General features: G+C 41.7%; 2 protein-coding genes across 2 annotated transcripts in view; both read right to left on the reverse strand.

Moving 5' to 3' along the window:
* The window catches only part of p3h2 (prolyl 3-hydroxylase 2), a 62,809-nt gene extending 51,515 nt beyond the window's left edge, over nt 1–11,294 (reverse strand). The window contains exon 1 of the mRNA XM_037113792.1: nt 10,099–11,294. Coding sequence (XP_036969687.1) covers nt 10,099–10,515 — 417 coding nt within the window. The 5' untranslated portion in view covers nt 10,516–11,294. The remainder of the gene's footprint in view (nt 1–10,098) is intronic.
* A 2,492-nt stretch (nt 11,295–13,786) lies between these two features.
* Nucleotides 13,787–16,752, reverse strand: LOC119027985 (claudin-19). Its single transcript, XM_037113429.1, has 4 exons — nt 16,345–16,752; nt 15,763–15,927; nt 14,794–14,872; nt 13,787–14,706 (listed from the first exon to the last, which is right to left on the reverse strand). The coding sequence occupies exons 1-4, from the start codon at nt 16,544–16,546 to the stop codon at nt 14,541–14,543; spliced, it is 612 nt and encodes a 203-aa protein (XP_036969324.1). The 5' UTR covers nt 16,547–16,752; the 3' UTR covers nt 13,787–14,540.
* Nucleotides 16,753–19,073: the final 2,321 nt, after the last annotated feature.

A 19,073-nucleotide genomic window follows, 5' to 3' on the forward strand; every position in this document is an offset into this window, starting at 1 on the left:
GATGCAATACAGAGGATCTTAATTTGCTATCCCAATTATTTATCAGCACACATTAATTAACATCAATTTGATGTAAATGTAAATTCATTTTTCATCGGCAGTTCTTATGCCGATTGACTTTATACATTTAAAGGGTAACTCCGTCAATTGCCCCAAGTGATGTCACTCTGCATGTTGCATTGTGGGCAATGTGGGTTTTGAAAAGTACTTTGCTGGTCTAGCATTGCACTCCCATACCACCACTGGACTCATTATGGACAGTTTAAAAACAAATGATCACAATCAGTACAGCAGAACCAGAGCTTTCACCTTTTTGATTCCACTGATTCTTCTTCCTTTTCAAAAACAAGCAAAAAAAAGGACATGATTACTGTATTCTAGGGCTGCAAATAATGATTATCTATGGTATTAATTATTCTAAAGATATTTTTTTGGTCTAACTGATTTTTCAAGTCCATAAAATGTCAGCACATACCCATCAAAGTGCAAATTCAGTTCAAATAGCTCCTTTTGTCCCATTAACAGATCCAAAACCCAAAGACATTGCAATTCAAATGTCACAAACAATGTTTAAGCAGTTAAGATAATCAGAGATTATCACAGATTTGTTACTGAATAATTTTCTGACAATCAATTAATCGTTTTATCGACTTAACATTTCAATTGAATTAAATGTAATTCATTTAGTTAAAAAGTCTAAATTACAGTAATTGTAATCTGTGCTTCATGACCCAGGAGGGTTTTGAGCATCCGCTCCTCTCATATCTCTGGAGAAATAGATACTGTTGATATTCTTAAAGATGGAGCACGGTGGTAGCTGAATGGCTACTTTACAAGGTGCCAAGGACACCGGTTCAATCTAAACCAGTGATCTTTGTTGAGCCCCCTCATTTTCCCCTAATTTCTTAACTGCCTCTTTACTCTCAATCTGTCCAAGGAGGTTAAAATGCGAAAAGAAAAAATAGTTAGCCACAAACGTGAAAAGAAAGCACGGAAGAGCCGTAATATTCAGATCTGTACTACATCCCCTAAACAGCAACATAGTTATTTATCCTGCAGGACCCACATTCATGTTGGTCCACCCAGTGTCTCAGCTCAGTTGAAGGTGGAGAACATCAGTGCTCGGTCGTCAAAATCAGAACAATATCAGTTCCCCCTTTTGTGAGGGCGCAGTGGCAATTGCATATGATCGCATGACGCCGTGCCATGCTTAATGTGTGCTTCACTGAGCCAGTGGAAAAAGGCCACAGTAGACATGTGACCCTGCTGTGGCTCTGAATAGGCTCCCTGCTACTGCAACCACAGCACAGCAGCCACATATTAAACACCACAAATCTTCTGCCACAGAAGACTGAATGAAATGTTACCAGAGGAGCTCTCAGCTCAATACATGACAGACAACACAGACTAAATATTTATTAAAAATGTACCTTATACATTTAAGCTGCTGAAAGACAAAAGGATAAAAAGGCTACCATACTTTGATTTCGAATCAAACTTGGAAAACTACTTAATTTGCCAGTTTTCCACAACGGATTGGACTTCCTGTACCCTCTTCACTCTTTGTGGTTTCCAGCCCAGAGCCCAAAGCTCTCCACTATGAGAAATGATCTGCTGAGGACAGAAGTAACTTGAGCCATTAGCATAATTTATAGCTCACGCATGTGCAGGACAAGCTGTGAGGTGGATACTGGATACCTCAGAAAAACCTGAGAGTTTCACTCTTTGTGTGGACTAAACGGTCGGCTTAAATCTGTGCCAACACCTCTGTGAAGTAAAATATGTGTTTAGTCTCGGCACATTAAGACAGAATAGCACCTAAACTGGCTACTGGTTTCACGTGAGCAGACATCATCGTTACATCCATCTCACATCTGTATTTTAACAGCAATGTTTACAGTGTGACTGTGTATGTATACATATCAGTAAACACAGATCAATGTAAGTTCTTTCCCCTCAGCTGGCCCAGTCACCATAAAAAAAATGTTGATGTTGAGCGTTTCCACAAACCAGGAAGTCAAACTTCTATGTTTTTCTTGTCTTACTTCTATCTGTTAAAAAGGTGTTTCCTCACTCAAATTGAGGGTCTAAGGACAGAGGATGTCATTCAATGTATGTGATTGTGACTTGGGGCTATATAAATATACGTGATTTGATCTGATGTGTATGTCAACATCTAGAGTAGAGAATGTAGGGAAATCTTCTAGCTGTGTGTGTGGCGACCAAACGGGTATCTAAGCCAAAACCTAAACCTGACATTACACTGCTAAAATCTAAAGTTGAACTATTAGTTGTAAGGGCTAAAATCGACTTGACTTGGTCATTTTGAGGCAATTGATTTCCTTGATTTAAAAAAAAAAAAATAAAGCCATGTTGCTGCATTTTACAGTGTATTAGAGGGGGTTTCTGTGCCAGAACTCAACCAGTCCTTAAATACAGTGTTGTCAAAATGTAAAATTTCAACATATCTGTGGTTTGCAGAAATGCACAATCCAAACATTTATTATAGCTATTGGGTTGCTTCAGCCTCACTACTGGATCCATAAAAAGGTCCCTTCTCTCTCATGCAGCCACTGGAGTTACAGCAACCTGTCTAGGGACATTTTGTCTGGAGCAGTGCATCCTCAAAGTCAGCATATTCATCAAACACACAAAAACATCCACGCAAACACATCTCTACTCAGTTTGTGAAATAACGTTTTTCCGCTTTTTCATGATATGATGGATAGCAAAAGGTGATTCTTTCTGCAGATAACATGGAGACGGAACTGTTTTTCTCCCAGCAGCCCTGCAGCAGCCAAAGCATACTCCAAGTCACCATGAAGCTGAACAGATACCTGGCAAACTCTGTTTTTTCCATCCCAGCCCTGATTTCTCCTCTCAGACACCAGGGAGTCTTTGGCAAGACTGATAATCACCAAACACACACAAGTTTACAAGCACACACTCACATGCACATCTCTGGTAGCAACAACTGTCCTTGCTGCCCATCTTTATGTTACTGAACGACGTCCAAACATGTGCTTGTGTCTAAATGCTGTTCTGCAGCTGGTTGGAGCTAGTCAATGACTCTTGGTCCAGATCCTCCCGTCTGGGACAAGGGGTATTGTGATCCTCACAGTGATACATATCTCAATTAATCAAGACTGAAGGTTTGGAACTTGAATCAGAAATGGTCCGGATTGCCTTCGGGTCCTGAAGCTCTTCTGTTTTATTTGGCCCTCAGCTTCACATTCACAGATGCCAACGCTCGACAGAGTCATCTCGGAGCCAGGTCCACAACCTGCCGCTGTCTCATCCCATCCCACAAACCACTGCAGTGGTTTCAGCAGCGATATCTTAACAAGCCTCCTGCCTCCTCCGCTCGTTTAATTGTTAATCAGGGCAAGAATAATATTGGTGTGTTACACCACAGCGTACCCCCACATTCCTTTGGTCCATTATCCGCTCAAGTCCAGTCATGCAGAAGGCCTTTGGCACAGCCAAGTGCCACAATGTCTGGCTGTCTGGGCAAAGCACAGCACTGCACGCTAGGTCAGGGCAGCCAGGAGGGCAGCATGGTGACACCTCAGGTGTGTCTGAGGGAGAAGGTCCACTGACCTATATTTTTACCAATCCCATGTTTCCATTATCAATATGATTTATGACAGTGACGCACAAGTTCATGATATTCTTGGAAATTTCAATGAGAGAAGAAGTGAAAACACGTAAATCTCATCTCAACAATTTTGGTCTTAACATTTTGCTGCCCAGTGAGTTCAAGAAGACGACACCTTTCTTTGATTCCAGTTATTTCAGTTTTTATTCCAGTTAAACACATTTTTCACGTCTGCCTTCTTAAGCACCGGGCCTTTTCCTTCAGGGTTGAGTCTTCTTCTTCTTACGTCACACTGTCACTTAATCCGTCACCAGCAGTTTATCGAAGCCCCGTTCCACCAAAGCTCTTTCAGTATAATACCCATAGACCCTGTTGCCACCACAGACAAAACGCTTAAGTGTACTTGGAGTTGTTACTGTTCGGGTCCTGGAGTAACCCCATTCCAACAGTTGGGAAACAATGGGGGAGACTGGTACTGACTCTTGAGAAGCTGCTGCATTTGTTAACTGACACACTGTGAGTACTTTTTCTTGATATGTCGTTGTCTATTAAAGCAAGGCAACAAGCTTTGCTTAAGAAAAGGCTGCAGGCAGAGTTTGGGAAATCCCACAACAGAGCGTAGCCAACAAGAGGACTCTAGTTGTTTCAACTGACCAATCAATGGTCTGCAAAGTTTCAACTCCACCTTTCAGTATCGGATTAATGCACTTGGGAGCTTTCATTTCCATGCCAAGACATATTTGCTCAGATTGGTGCCACTATTATGTGTGTCTTCTAAATTCTGAAGCAAGCAGCAGCTTATCTTAGCTTAGCACAAAGACGGAGCACCTAGCATGGCTCTCTCCAAACATACATCCACCAACCACCACCTCTTAAGCTAAGTAATTATCAGTTTTATCTCATTTGTTTAATCTCCACAAAAAGCAAAGAGGAAAAACAGTTTGTTACGTTCATCAGTTGTGCTCTGGACTAGTTCTTGACCTTGCGCAGTGTCTTCCTGGTGGCCATATTTCTTTTCCAAGGACAGCGAAGGCATGCCTTGGTGTACTCTGCTTCTAATAGATTTACCCTGATAATCCATTACCTTTACTAATTGTCACTCATTATAACTAAACCTAAACAACCTCATGGAGTCATCAGTGTGAGGTTACCTGAAGACTGCAGGCTACTAAATGTTGAAGTGTTCCTTTAAAGTTCCACGGAAATAGAAACGTACTTGAAGATGTGAAACATTGCTCCAGTGTAGAGCCCAGTCAACACTGGAGTTCTGTAGTCGACAAGATACACATGTGATAAAGAAATAACTAAACAATAAACTTTATTGTAAATGGCATCAGAGTACAGAAAAAATAAACTTTACCGGGAATGTAATGATTAAAAATTATCCCAAGCATCTTTTTCTCCATTATGTTCTGTAGAAAAATGTTTTGATTTCAGGACATATCAGATAACATGTCTATACTGATATATCTGAAACAGACCTAAAATATCAGGCAACCAGTATATAAATCATGCACTATGGCACTATTTTACCACTAAATGCAGACGTTACGTATCAAAAACTCTAAGTGGACCTTTTCAGTGAGGCACAGTCTTTATTTCTTTCAGTCATGCACACATGAAACTGGAGTGACAAAGTCAGTTGAGAGCCAGTTTTCTACTGTCATCTACTCCTGCACTGGCTCCCAGTCACTTTGCAGAGAGGATAAACCGCAGAACGACCTTGCACATTCATCAAAACCATAAATCTGACTTGGCAGCGAACAACCTGCCTGCCTCTGAGCAAATGGCAGCGCTACTGCTCGCTTTGACCAATCCAAACACATCGCTCACTCTCCCTCTGTCTTAACTCTATGATCCCGTTATGATCAGCTGCAGATGACAATAACATCTGTGACTTCCATCAAGCGTCATGATCTCTGTCGCTACAAAATCTGTTAATTTTCAACTCAAATGTTTACACCGTCCAACATTCCTTGCTGGGGTTTCAAGCTGTTGTGGGAGCTGGAAAATCATAACTTCCCAATGCTGCAGCCTAATTCTGTCAATTTGCTGTCAATAAACTGAAAAGGGAATGTGAAACAAACCACAGCAAGAATTCCCCATGGCATCAGGATCCGGCCCTTCACACATACACAAACCTGACTGAGGCTGTACTTGAGCCATGAGCCGCCTGCTGTGTCGTAATCAAACCATCGTGTTTGCAGTGGAATCACAAACAAGCAGGACTTTCGGGAGAAAATTCCAGAGGCGGCTCACAACATCAGCAGGCTACAGAGAACGCTCTGACCTCCTGCCACCTTTGAGCATCGTGCTGGGATGAGCTCTCAAAACAAGATGATGACGGGACGGTTATCAAGTTACAGTATGTGTCCGAATTCCAAAGATTCACTCGATCAGCTCATGAGAGAGCTGACTCATTCTCTTGCGTTACAGTGCAGTTGGAGGAAATCTCACGTACGTGTCAAATCATAGTCAGCGTACATTCGTGACACTGATGGCTCCACATGTCCTCGGCTCGTCCACAGAGTCATTATGGAGTATCTCCAGGCTCTAATTAGTCGGAATTTCTTCCCCAAACTCATCCGGGACAGAAAGTCATTATCGCAGAGGATGTATTTGTTGGCAGCTTTGTAAAGTGAGCTGTCAAACAAACCCCATCATGGTCTGTGTGTATGAGATGTCATGGATTGTCACAGTGTGTGGCTGGTTGTCTGTCTGTCATGTGCAGAGGATTCATTCCTCCACAGAGATTAATAATGGATAATTATCTGTGCAGAATATGTGTCATGCACAAGGCAAGAATTTTATTTTGACAGAGGCGCTGGTATGTAGTGTCTATCTTATATTGTTCCAGTTCTTCATTTAAACTACGCAATGTTTACATCGAGTAAAATTTTAAAACCCAACACTTTAATTTGTGTTTTTAATCAAATGAAAATATTCTCAGTGTTTTCTGCATCACTTTTTATACAGAACCAACATGTATACATACATATCTTTGGATATTTCAGTTATCTTCACTCTGATTCAATCTCTTTGGGTTTGAAGAATGTTTGGCTACAGCAGGAGGTTGTCATGACTGACCTATGAGTGACTGGTTGAAGCTGAAGATGTCACTTTGGCTCTAGGAAATTGTGATATGCATGTTTAACTTTTTTTGACAGTTTTGTGACCATAAACGGTGGATAATAATGAAAATAACCTTTCGCTGCAGCCTCATCTTGCAGTAAAATAAAGTGATTAAAAAAAAAAAAAAATGGGGGAAATGCTAAGTATCTACTGGTTATGCACAAGAGTACGTCCAAGAAAAATAAAAATAAAGACACGGTGCTTGAAACTCATACTGTATTTATAATACCAAATTTGTACTGCAACATCTGGATTATGATGTCTATCTCATTTTTACTTATTGTTTCATAATCAACATAAACACTGATAAATTAAATAAATCTGAAAAAATGAAACCAGATATAAAAAGCCCTGCTTTCACAACCATTTCTTGGAATGGCAGTGCTGTGAGAAAGATCAGATTAAGGGTGTAGCGGCTGCAGATAGGATCTCTTCTTGCCCCTCTGGGGGCAGTTCGGGGCCTTTGATCGCGGCTGTACAGCGAGACCTGTGGCCAGCGGCAGGGATCACTGGAGGCCATCGGGGACTGGCCCCAGTGGCAGCGGCTACAGAAGTCTCCCTTTAATACCTGTAGAAGGTGGCGTGTCTCTTTTTTTAGAAAAGCAAACAGGCCACAACAGGAAAATAAAATATTTGCCCAGCTAAATGATGGGCGAGCTGGGGACATGAGGCCTGAGTGAGGAGAACAGTTGGTGACTGTGGAGACTCTTCTAACAGGACCAATGGCAGCCTTATGCCAGAGGCTGTCAGGAGGAGGGTGTGTGACGCTGGAATGTTAAATACTGCAGGAATGTTATTTATTTTCAAACACCACCAATGCCCCCATACTAACACACGTGAGTGAGGGTGCCCGCACACGCATACATAGAGGGTCCTGACACTGATGTGCATATGTACACCGACTGGCCTGATGTGCTCTGATCCTCCCGTCCAATAGGAAGGCTCCAGCTCTGCCTCTCCTCACCTGTGGTAAGATCAACACCAGCGCTCTCAGCCTTGATGCGCTGCCATGTACTCGGTTCATAAACACGTCAACACGTGAGGAGACACGAGGCAACACCGGAAGAGGGGGGAATAAAGATCCTCTCAAACGTTTGTGAGGGTTTTCAGTTTCTGTTTTGTCATGAGAGAAAAAAAAAAACACAATGTTCCATTTTTTTTTCTCCAAACAGATGTTAGAGAAACTATTCTCACAAAAGATTAGTAGTATTTTTACAGCTGGGCAAGGATCTGTGTTTCCGTCCATGCTCGTGTCTAGACAGGAGTGCGCGCTGTTATGAGAGGATCGCATCAGCTCTTGCTTTTTCGCTGCTGATTCAGAGAAAAATAGGGGAAACCGCTCGCCCGCAGACAGTGACGGGGCAGATTAACTTCCCACCACTTCTGAGCAGTGGAAGCTGTGTGTCATCACCCTGGCATTTTCCAGGTGGTGTGCAAGTCAGCCGCGGCTGAAGTCGACCGGGTCTCAGGTTCATGTGAGGAGCTGGTGCCAGCTTCGGGACTGAGCTCCAACTAGGTAAAAGCTGTCACTCAAAGAAGCCTTTAAGCCACTGAAAACGCAAGTATCCACCCCCTGAAGTGTCCTGAAGTCGAACCTAACTGTAATGCTGAGGGATGGATGCAGAAAGACAATGTCCCCGCAGGATTCACTGTATTATCGTTGCAACCACAGATCTTATTGTACGCCAACTCTTTTCATCTGTCGAAAGTCTACTGGGGGACAAACAAAAACCTGCAGCGCTACAAGACAAGGCTCTTCCTAAATAAGAACCTTTGAACAAAAGCATCCAGATGTGAGGTCCAAATTGCGAGTGATTCCTAGAATACAACAAACATACATGTATTTGCTCCTGGGGGACAAATACAGCTCAGAGTCTGAATAAGCACTTTGTTCCCTGCTCTCCTGTTTTATGTCTCTCACGCTGTTCCCACGCAAAGCAGCGCTCAACATCATCCCAGCCAAAAGATGGACCTCATGGGAAATGATGTTCTGGAAAATTTGTACGTACGTGGAGGAAATAACTGTGATTCCTAACATGTCAAGACTGAGGAATAGTGTCAGTTTAGGAGTATCTGCAATAACCCAAACTGAATCTACAAACAACTCTGAGATACGCACTCTTCTGTGGCACGTCTGCTGCTGCCGCTGTAGTATACGGGATGAAGCGGGGATAAGGGAAAGAAAAAGTTGGAGCTGCCACAAACATTTGTTTAAAAATAACAGAGCACACAGGGGAGCCATGAAAAAGCAAAGAGCGGTTGTAAACAAGCAAAAAAAAAAGGACCGAAGCAAGTGCAGACATCTGTAGAGCCAACCTGCTGTGACGGGGCTGCTGAGTCTTGATGTGACAGGAAGTAAATCTAACGTCAACAACACGGCAGTCTTTGATATGTGTGTGATGCATGTAGGATGTTACATCAGCACGGTGGGCTGGATATAAAAAGCTTCACAGCTCCTGGGATATAAACATTTCAAGAGGTTGCACATACGGCTTCAGCTAGTCAGCAGAGAAGAAGATTATCGATCTGTATTGTGTATGTATCAGCATGAAGTATTCATACGGTATTTTGCTCTGTACATGTTTCCTATGTAAATCAAGTCACAGGTCAACATGTTTAGATACTAAGTGGCAAGTTTGGTTTTACATCAACATCTGGACCTGAAAGAACCAACATCTGGTGCTGATAGTTTCCCTAGATTTTTCAGAGGTCTGTCACAACTGTAAGGGTGACAATGACTGATAATTAACAGCTTCTTGTGGCCGATACCTGATTTCACATTTTTGCATTTTAAAAAGACGTTCCTAACCTTTGTCTTGTGGACACCTGAGGGTAAGAAAGGCAAAGAGAGCAAACATGGATGATGGTTGATTGCTGCGTCTCATTCTGATACCGATAAAGGTGGAATAAGTCAGGATTTCTGGTCGAAGAATGACCCAAAGTGTCCCTATTTGACAACATCAGAAAGAGTCTCAAAAATCGACTATCTCTCTCCAGAACTGCTTTCTCTACCTTAAGTATAATCCAACTGAAATAAGAGATGAAAGAAATAAAAGACATGTTTTATCAAGACTTGCAGACTTTTCCCCTCCTCTTGCCGGACATGTAGTGCCATCTGTGATTTGTTTTGTCCTCGACCCTGCCAGGTGCAGCTGTACCAGAGTGTGTAGATGATGTGATGAAAGCAATTTGACAGGGACAATGTAATTTCCTTCATTTATCGGCTACACTGTCATTATCGGGCCAGATTCATCTGTCCAGTATCGTGCTTCCCTACAACAACACTTTATATCACATTAAAGTGGGTAAGTTGCACAGGAGTGAGGTAACTTTGTGTGCTTCTCTTGAATCCCCTGCCCCCCCCTTACCTTCTGATAAGCCAGCTGCAGATAGTTGTAGGGGATCCTCCTGTGGAAGTCCTGCAATACATCCTCGCTCACTTTGTGCACGGACTGCGAGCCGAGCTTCTCCTCGATGCATCTGTTCATACACGCCGCTCTCCGGAGCACCGTGTCGGAGAAGCGCAGGTCCGTGAAGGTCTCATCAAACGGATGCTGGTCCTGGCACATCAGCCGGCACCGGACCCTGGTGCGCCGGACCTCCGCGTAGCTGCTGAGCGCTCCCTCCATGTAGCGCACCACATTGTGATAGTCGCTGTTGTAAAACGCTTGCACGGCGTTGTCGTACAGCAGGTCGTAGGGCTCCAGGAAGGCAGTGGAGGTGGACAACGCGACGGCGAGCAGGACTATTGACGAGACAGCAGCCGCTGAGAAGTTTGTATCCATCCTCTGAGCTCGGTGGAGACGGCGGGGAGCGAGAGGCGGAGAGCAGACTGTCAGTCACGAGCCTCGCTACAGAGTCACTTTAAAGCTCCTCACGGAGAAGACACCCGGGACGGCATCGGAGCAGGGCGGAAATCATGTTGCTTTAGCCGGGGACACACATTTTGTTATGACCCCCCTCTGGCTCCGCTGACTCCGCCCCTCCGAGGAATGAATGGGCCGAAAACAATCACAGCTCACGCTCCTTCAGGCTCCTCGAGGAGCCGAGCGCGCGGACTCACGGGCTCCATCATCGGAGACACAAACAGCGACAGTAATCTAATATGTTTATATGATTCAGCACAACTGGAGGGAGATTGATACATTTTATGTTTTTAACTTTTTTGGGGGGTAATTTTATCTTTTTTACTTCATGTTGCATGAATTCTGACAAAGGTGCTCAGCACATGTAATATGTCTATAAAACACGGAGTACATTAGAGACAGACATGCGCATATCATGATATCATTAAATATCATTAAAAACCTAACTAAACTATTTGTTTCCATCCCTCTGCCATTACAGCAAAACGACCTTTATCCCATGATATCAGGTTTTCACTCTGTGGTCCTGGATGAGTGTAACTTATGCTATTTTTCACTTGACAGGGCAATTTACATGTATTTTGGCCCATATTAGATACATGCTATTTCCCTCGTATCGTATAGGGGGGCTTTGCCTCATAATAAAACTTCACCCCCATGCAACTCATAAAAGACCACATTGCATTAGTACAAAAAATATTCCCCACCAAAGTCTGTCAAAAAATACTGTATGTTAAGATAGAAAAACTGATATTTAGAGGGTTAAAATCCTGAAAATTAATGAATATTTGGTAGTTATTATCAGGAACTCGCGGTCGAAAAATGTAACGCAGTAAAAGTTGAAAACAACGTTAACGTGTAGTATTTTTATGGCAGTGTCTGACATGGAATGTTTTTTGTGCTAAATGATCCATGAAGACAAATGTAAACGTTTTCAGTTTAGATGACACAGGCTTTTAATGATCCATGTAGTCATATAATTAAATACAATGTAGGAAGCCATTTTAAGTAAATGGCAGTATAAAGCATAGTAGGTCTATTTATTCATTTGTACCGCCCCTGTTAAACAAACCACTGTATATATTGTGTTGCTTGAGAGGCATGAGATGATTACAGTCAGTTATGATGAGATCTGTCCATGTAAAATTACCTGCTGTCCTGATTTCCTGAGGTTTCTCATGTGTTCGGGGTCCAGCGTGAGGACAGGACTCAGTCAGGAACCGTCCACTTAAAGGAGACTGTCTCCCTCTGGAGGGATCTTCAGTGTAGAGCAGCTCCATCACAGGACTGCCTCAAAATTCAGGTCAAATTAATTGATAATTAATCAATAATTCACAGCTTCTGTTTGAACTGATCTGTAAATGTAGACAGATCTTGTGTTGAAACGCTTCCAGGTTTGTTTTAATCCTCATTATTTCTGTGAAGTTTAAAGCCTGTAGGGAAACCTTTAAATACTCTTTACTGGCATCCTGAATAGTCAAAGTCAGAATTGTAATATTTACGATATAAATGAGGAAATAACACAAACTCAGAAATATGAATTTCCATAACTGAATAAACAAGCTGTTCTCAGAGGAAGATAAGGTCCCAGAACACTGTTTGAAGCTGGGAAAGTGGCGGGGTCCGCCACATATAAACAAAGTAAAACAGTATGCAGTTGTGCCATCCTTTAAGGTCAGTTTGTTTATTCAGTTTATTAAGAAATAGCTTGTTATTTAGTTTTTTTAGGCATAAACAAATCAGTAAATGAAGATCTTTCTCTTCTGATTAAAATGTCCTCACCGAAACTAAATAGTGTGCCTTTAATTACATTCATTCATTCATTGTAGTGCTGGATGTGTTACAGATGTTCCTGTTAATATGTCTGCTCACTTAAGAGTACAAGACAAACTGTTGTTGTGATGAAGCTACAATATTTCCCTCTGCTTTCTATGTAAGGGATCCTTTTGTTTCTGTTTTTATGAATATATTGTGGAAGGACAGACTTATTCGAAACACCTGAAATGTAGGACAAAATCTGAAAACCCAGAGTTATCAAAGCATTTTTTTTTATTTTCTTTACTCAGATGCAGATATGACCAAAAGGAGAACAACTGTGACTGTCAAAAATCCACACTCACAAGAAAACAGATGATTTATGATGTTGGTGTGGTAAATATCAACACAGTTCCACTGAAACACTGAGGTCACTTCTTCCCACAGCTTGGATGCTGTTCCACTAGTGTACTTCTCTTCTTATCAACTTCGAGGAATAGGTGTGATGGAATACGGCTGAAAACGCTTGGAATTTTTCTCCCGTATATTCCTCCCTGATCGGCCCAGTGTGAGGTAATGCTCTCACTGCAGTGACTGTTGACTTTAAAAAGTTCTTCCTCTCCTTACCGTCAGTTGTTGTCCATGGCAGCAGCCTTGATAACAGAAGCCTGTAAACCCAGGATTTAGGGTAAAACGACAGCAGATTTGCAAGGAAGGAAACTGTTTGAGTGTCAGGAAAGAGCTAATTAGGCTACTGGAGCACCGTCTGCCTTTTTAGGGCAACAGGATCCTCTGTGTCACACAAACAGCAGCGTGGATTTGTTTTCTCTGTCAGTGACTAAGTGCATTCATACAAGTACTATACTCAAGAGTATGTCGAGAGTATGTTTTGTTTACTTCACTACTACAGCACATTCTGGAGGGAAAGACATTTATTTTACAGCTTTCATTTCTAGTTATTTTGCAGATTGATATAATTGATTTAAACATTTAAGAGATGCCTTCACATGAATGCATCAGTGATTACAAATATTTTCCGTTTGTTAAGTCCTTTTCGTGGTACTTATTTTGATGCTAAAACATGCTGCTGTAGTTCTACTTTTGCGATTTGAACACATGACTTACAGTAAGCTTGTAACAGGGTTTTGTTTTTTTCTCCACTTTTCCTTTTAAAGGAAGGTACTTTCTACCATGACACTGCTCATAAAGCATGAGGTTATCTATGACTTAAGGCTGCAGCAGGGGCAAAAACCTTCACTTGTATCAGAAGCCACTATGGCCTGAGTGTAAAAAACATGTTTCACATTGGAACTGACTGAACTGAATGGGACTGAAATGACTATTACTATATCTCACAACATGTGAACCTGGACAGAAGGTGAACAGCATCCTCCTGTTGCATTACCTCAAGTTTACAACAAAATCATCACAAATATCATTTTGTTGGTTTATAATGTCAGTGTGGCTGTAGTCAGGACAACAGAACAAACATGCTTTGACTATAAAAAACACTTTTCTAATTCAATTTCTTTTAAAATGGTCATACATATTACAAACCGGTGCAAAAATAATAGGAACAACCAAATTACTTGATAAAACGACATAAAAAATACAAAACTTCAGTCATATAATTAACAACACACACACAAACAAATCTATATGAACGCCAGCGTGAAACTCAAGAGGCGATGGTCCTGCGTAAAAGTACAGAAAACTTGTTACAGAGGGTTCAGACTTAATGTTTACACTGTAAACTAATATCATTATTATTTACCACGTGCTCTCCATTGCTACCTGTGTAAAACAAAACTGTATAATTTCATAAATATTTACACTGAAAGAGCCTGACAAAATGTCATTGTGTAAAAACTTCAGTCATTTAACAGTTGAATCCTAATGATTTGCATTTCTCTGAATGGAAAATAACAGCTGACGGCAGCAGTAATCGCTTCTGTAACTGAAGGCACCGACAAAACAGACAAACAAACGAACAAACAAACAAACACAAGTACTGGACTGAAAAGAAAACAGGCGTAAAAACGAGACTTAAATTTGTCTCACACAGTCTGATCTGGTGTGTAATCTTGATGCTGTTTACTGTCGGATGCGACTGATGTTCTGTACGTATAATCCTGCAGAGGGTCTTCTCCTGCTCCAGTTCTCTGGTTCCTCCCCGGCTTCCCCCTCTGCTACACGTAGTTGGACGTTTGGTTGCCATTGGGGAAGAGGTGGTTTGCGCTTACGGACTCGCTCGAGCCGGACCGCCCGCATCTCCGACAGGTGAGGAAAGCACCGCCAGCCATGGAGAGGATGCCGCCCGCCCAGCTGACGAACACTGCCTTACCAAACTCAAAGCTGCAGAGAAAACACACACATTTAAATTCATGTATGTATAGAATCAGCTGCTTACGTTATCCAGTGTGTACGTGTGTGTGTCTGTACCTTTGCAGGTGATGAGATGCATGGAAGTTCTCAACAATCATTGTGACATACCAGGAGGTGATGATGGTGGTCAGCAAACCTGAACAGGGGAACACATCATCACAGAAGTGTTCATTTAAATCCTGCTAATCTTTCACTGAGACAACAGCTCTGTAAATGTTTTGTCTTGTACACTCTTCTTGTAGTTTTAGGGGTTGACTGATGGAGGAAAAAGAGAGGTTAAAGGAGCAGGTCACCCAAAGGGGAACATTCAGTCATCATCTTCTCACCCTCGAGTCATTTTATGTTTTTATTCCGTCTGTTTGTTACGTTTTAAAACGAGTCCCCATCTCCTTCAGTTGCTCAGGAGAATGCTGCAACTCTGTTTGGATGTGAAGCTCCAAGTGATGTGAAGGATCCAACTTTCCGTAAGCATGACGATGAGTAGATAATGAATTAATTCAGATTTCTGGGTGAATTCATCCTTTAAGTTATTTTTCAAAATAGTTATTCTTGTTATTGGTTCAGACAGCTCTTTGGCTGGTTTAAAGTGTCAGTGAGGTTGTTTTTACAATGAAGTCTTCGGCAGGATTGTATGGGGAGTGTAATTCGTGATTGTATAATCTTATTTGTTGTTCTTGTTGTATCTATCTTCGCTTGTTTGTTTTTAAATTAAAGTTATTGCTTACACGTCTTAAAGGAGTGTTGAATCTCAACAAGGCTGTTCGAAATTTGATAAAGGGAAGAGGGATCCCTCCTCTGTGGCTCTTCCTGAGGTTTCTTCCATTGTTTTGTTTTTTTCCCTGTTAAAAGGGTTTTTTTCCCATCAACACGTGAAGTTTTTCCTCACTCGAATCGAAGGTCTAAAGACAGAGGATGTTGTTCACTGTACAGATTGTGAAGCCCATTGAGGCAATGTGATTGTGATTTTGGATTATCTAAATAAAACTGATTTGATTTGATTTGATTTGATAAAGAGACTGAACGCACCTGCAATCATGAACATGATTCCTCCGATCATAGCTGCTGTGGCTTTGCTCCCAGGCTTGCTGTCCATGAAGTGAGTGCACTTCATTCCTATTGTGGAGACCAACACGGCCATGATGGAGAGGAGATTGCTGAGTATCAGCACAGCCCGGGTCGCCTGGACCTCAGCTGGTGAAGCAGAGGTGGGAATGTTAGTGAGAGAGTGAAGCTGTCATTCATACATGGTCAATGAATTATTACACATGTTGCTTCTGTCTGCAGTTGAATGTAGGCTAATGCAAATGCACAGTTTTTCTGTTTACAGCAGTAAATGATTAACAACAACAAAACGCTTTTTTTCCCAACTAAGTATAATTAAAGGGTGTACACAAAACCTTGAGGCAGAATTTAAAACACATCCCTGTATAGGCAGACCAGGCCGGTGTCATAATATCTGATGAGGTTACACAACCAAGACGCACTTCTAGTGTAATAATAGTAACTTAATGTCAGTGGAAGGTATCTCAACAGGCAGGGTCTGGTGTTTCAGAGGAGATCCAGATGTGATTAAAAAAACAAAAAACAAAAAACAAAAAAAACACTTACTTGCCAGCTTTAAGAGGGAATCGTAAGATTCACAGATTGTTTTCTCGTTAGAGCTGCAGGTCTCCCACAAGCCCTCATAGATGTGGTACGTATTTCCCTGCGTCTGCTGCTTCCACTCAACCATGAAAGTGGCGGCGACGGTGGCACCGAGGCCGACCAGTGCCAGGAGGAACCCGAAGAGCTGCAGTCCGGAGCTGGCCATCGTGTCCAGAGAGGAAGAGCAGGGAGAGATCAGCCGACTCAAAAGAAAACAGTCCGGCAACTTGTTCGGAGAGGTGACCAGGAAAAAATTAAATAAAGCCAAAAATAATAATAATAAACGATCCGAAGGGGCTGAAGATAAAAGCCAAAGTGATGATGTTGATGAGTCTCCAGCTCTTCACACCGCTGAGCGCGCGCTCTGCTGCAGCCTCTATTTAAAGGCGCGTGACGCATGTGAGGTCTGTACTCCACCTGCGGAGGATGATGGGAAGAAGGACGTCTTATCATGAGCGAATAACAACTTACGGTCAGTACAGACCATTAAAAAAGAAAAAGAGCAATACCATAGAAATATGATCATTTCTTAATAATTATGTGATAATATTATATTGTGCACGCATACACACACGGACAATTAGGTTAAATAAGCAAATCATAATAAACCATAATAGATATATAATATAAATATGAAATTCATTCATCTCTTAGAACCTAGTTATTGTTTACAGCTGAGTCAACTCGAGCTGAAATTCACAGGTAAAACCAGACTGAGACTAAAAGCACAATTATCCAATCACAGGCATCTTACATCCTCAAGTCAATCATGATATGGGGGAAGGGCATCCACATCTTATAAGGGACCTCAACTTTACCTCTCCTATTTGAGTTTTTTTTTTTTTTTTTTCCAACACCAGGCTCCAAGACATCATCTTAATCCATGGACTACTGTTCTGTCCTGTATTGTCAGTAACAAATGTGCTTTTAGTGCAAAGTTAGGGGGTCGATCGATATGTGGCTTTTTCAGCATTATTGCACGATTATTAGAAAACAAGGAGACTGAACACCGATATTTTGGACCGATTTGCATTTGCAGTAAAAACAAAAATTTTTTAGACACAATTTCCAACAACCAATGGTGAAATTAACCTAAAAACAACTCACAGGAGTGCTTTTCTTAAGTACAGTTTCCAGGTACTTTACTTGAGTATTTCCATTTTCTGCTACATACGCTTCCTCTCCACCAAATCTATTTGATAAGTTGAGCTACTAGTCATCATCCAGTGCCGATAATGATCCCTAAAATAATTATTCCAATTGTAGTTCTTGATCTAACGGCAGTGTTAATCCATGTTGCCACCAAAGCTGTATAACAAATACATTATGAAAACAGTTAAGACAGTTAAGAATATACAACATAAACAAAATGAACTGAGGCTGCGAGCTCACTCTTCTAGTTTCCCAGAGCCAAAATACAACTTTCTTAAAGGCACAGTATGTAATTTCTGCCACCATGGGTCTCTCTGTCAAATCAAAACAAAAGACTCATGTAGCATGGGATTATGGGAGTTCACGTAATACTGTCGAGTTACACCCACAGGATGCATTAATCCAAACAATATGCAGTTGTTGCCGTAATCAGGTCAGTAATGGGCAGACAGAAAAATGACTTCAAGTTGAGAGATAAGAGCGTTCCACGTCTCTAACAGCCGAGCGCTGAGCATGGGGCATGTGCATAGGCGCTGAAATGACCAATTTTGTCCCCATCATTTTATAAAAGCATCATTAGTTCCACCAAGAATACTACAGGGGGATTATGTAACAATGGTTAGCAAGTCACATTTTGAGAAAACACACTTTGGTCGGTGGTCTGCAGGAATGTAAACATGGCTTTGCAGCGAATGGAGAGAACGTACAGAATCGGAAGCTTTAATCATCACAGCTCTGTTCTTCAAGGCGGCTGCAAACGCGCTCGCTTGACTCACTTTGATCTGTGGCTGTGATATGACGTCAAATCTTTGCTATACCGAATAAAAATCATCCGTCAGAGTACGGCGCAACAGTGTCTTTCTTTGCATATTGAGTGTTAATTTAGATGTAACGGCAGCGGCAAACGAAAATGAAACAAGAATGACAAAAACATCAGTAAAAGGAGAGGCATTTCTCCCAAAGGATCACATGCTCAATTGTCCTTCCTTTCCTCAGCAATTAACGGCAACAAGCTTGTGTTTATGTGAATAAACAGTCTTCATTTAACCCAGACAATTACCAAATTATTTGACCATATTTGGTAAAAGGGATGCCAGTTTGTAAACACTGAACACTGGATCAGTGTCCACCCTTTTCCGGAAATAGGTCTTCATCAAAACATTGCATGGTAATTAAAGTCATAGCCCCCATCTGAATAAGCCTAAGGCAGATCGTTTTGTATTCCTCCCTCACAAGCATTTACTTTTTCACTCCCATTGTTTCATATCACTTCAGAGGTCTGCGCGGGTCAAGCTTTCTTTCCAGGGAATTCCTGTTGAACCAGATGGTCAGTTACAAAATTGCATTTAGAAAATATAGTAAAAATTTCATCAAATCCTGTGGCTGCTGTCAGAATAGAAACAGACTTCCTCTTACAGTCTGCTTGGAGCCAGAGGAATGTGTTAAGGAGAACTTAAGATCACGTCACATCTCTTTTTCCAGTAGACTGTCCTCCCACATGAACATGCTGTTTGTAAATCAGCTGTGCTTCCTATTTAACT

The sequence above is a fragment of the Acanthopagrus latus genome, chromosome 11 (genome assembly GCF_904848185.1).
Source record: "Acanthopagrus latus isolate v.2019 chromosome 11, fAcaLat1.1, whole genome shotgun sequence".
Classification (NCBI taxonomy): Eukaryota; Metazoa; Chordata; class Actinopteri; order Spariformes; family Sparidae; genus Acanthopagrus; species Acanthopagrus latus.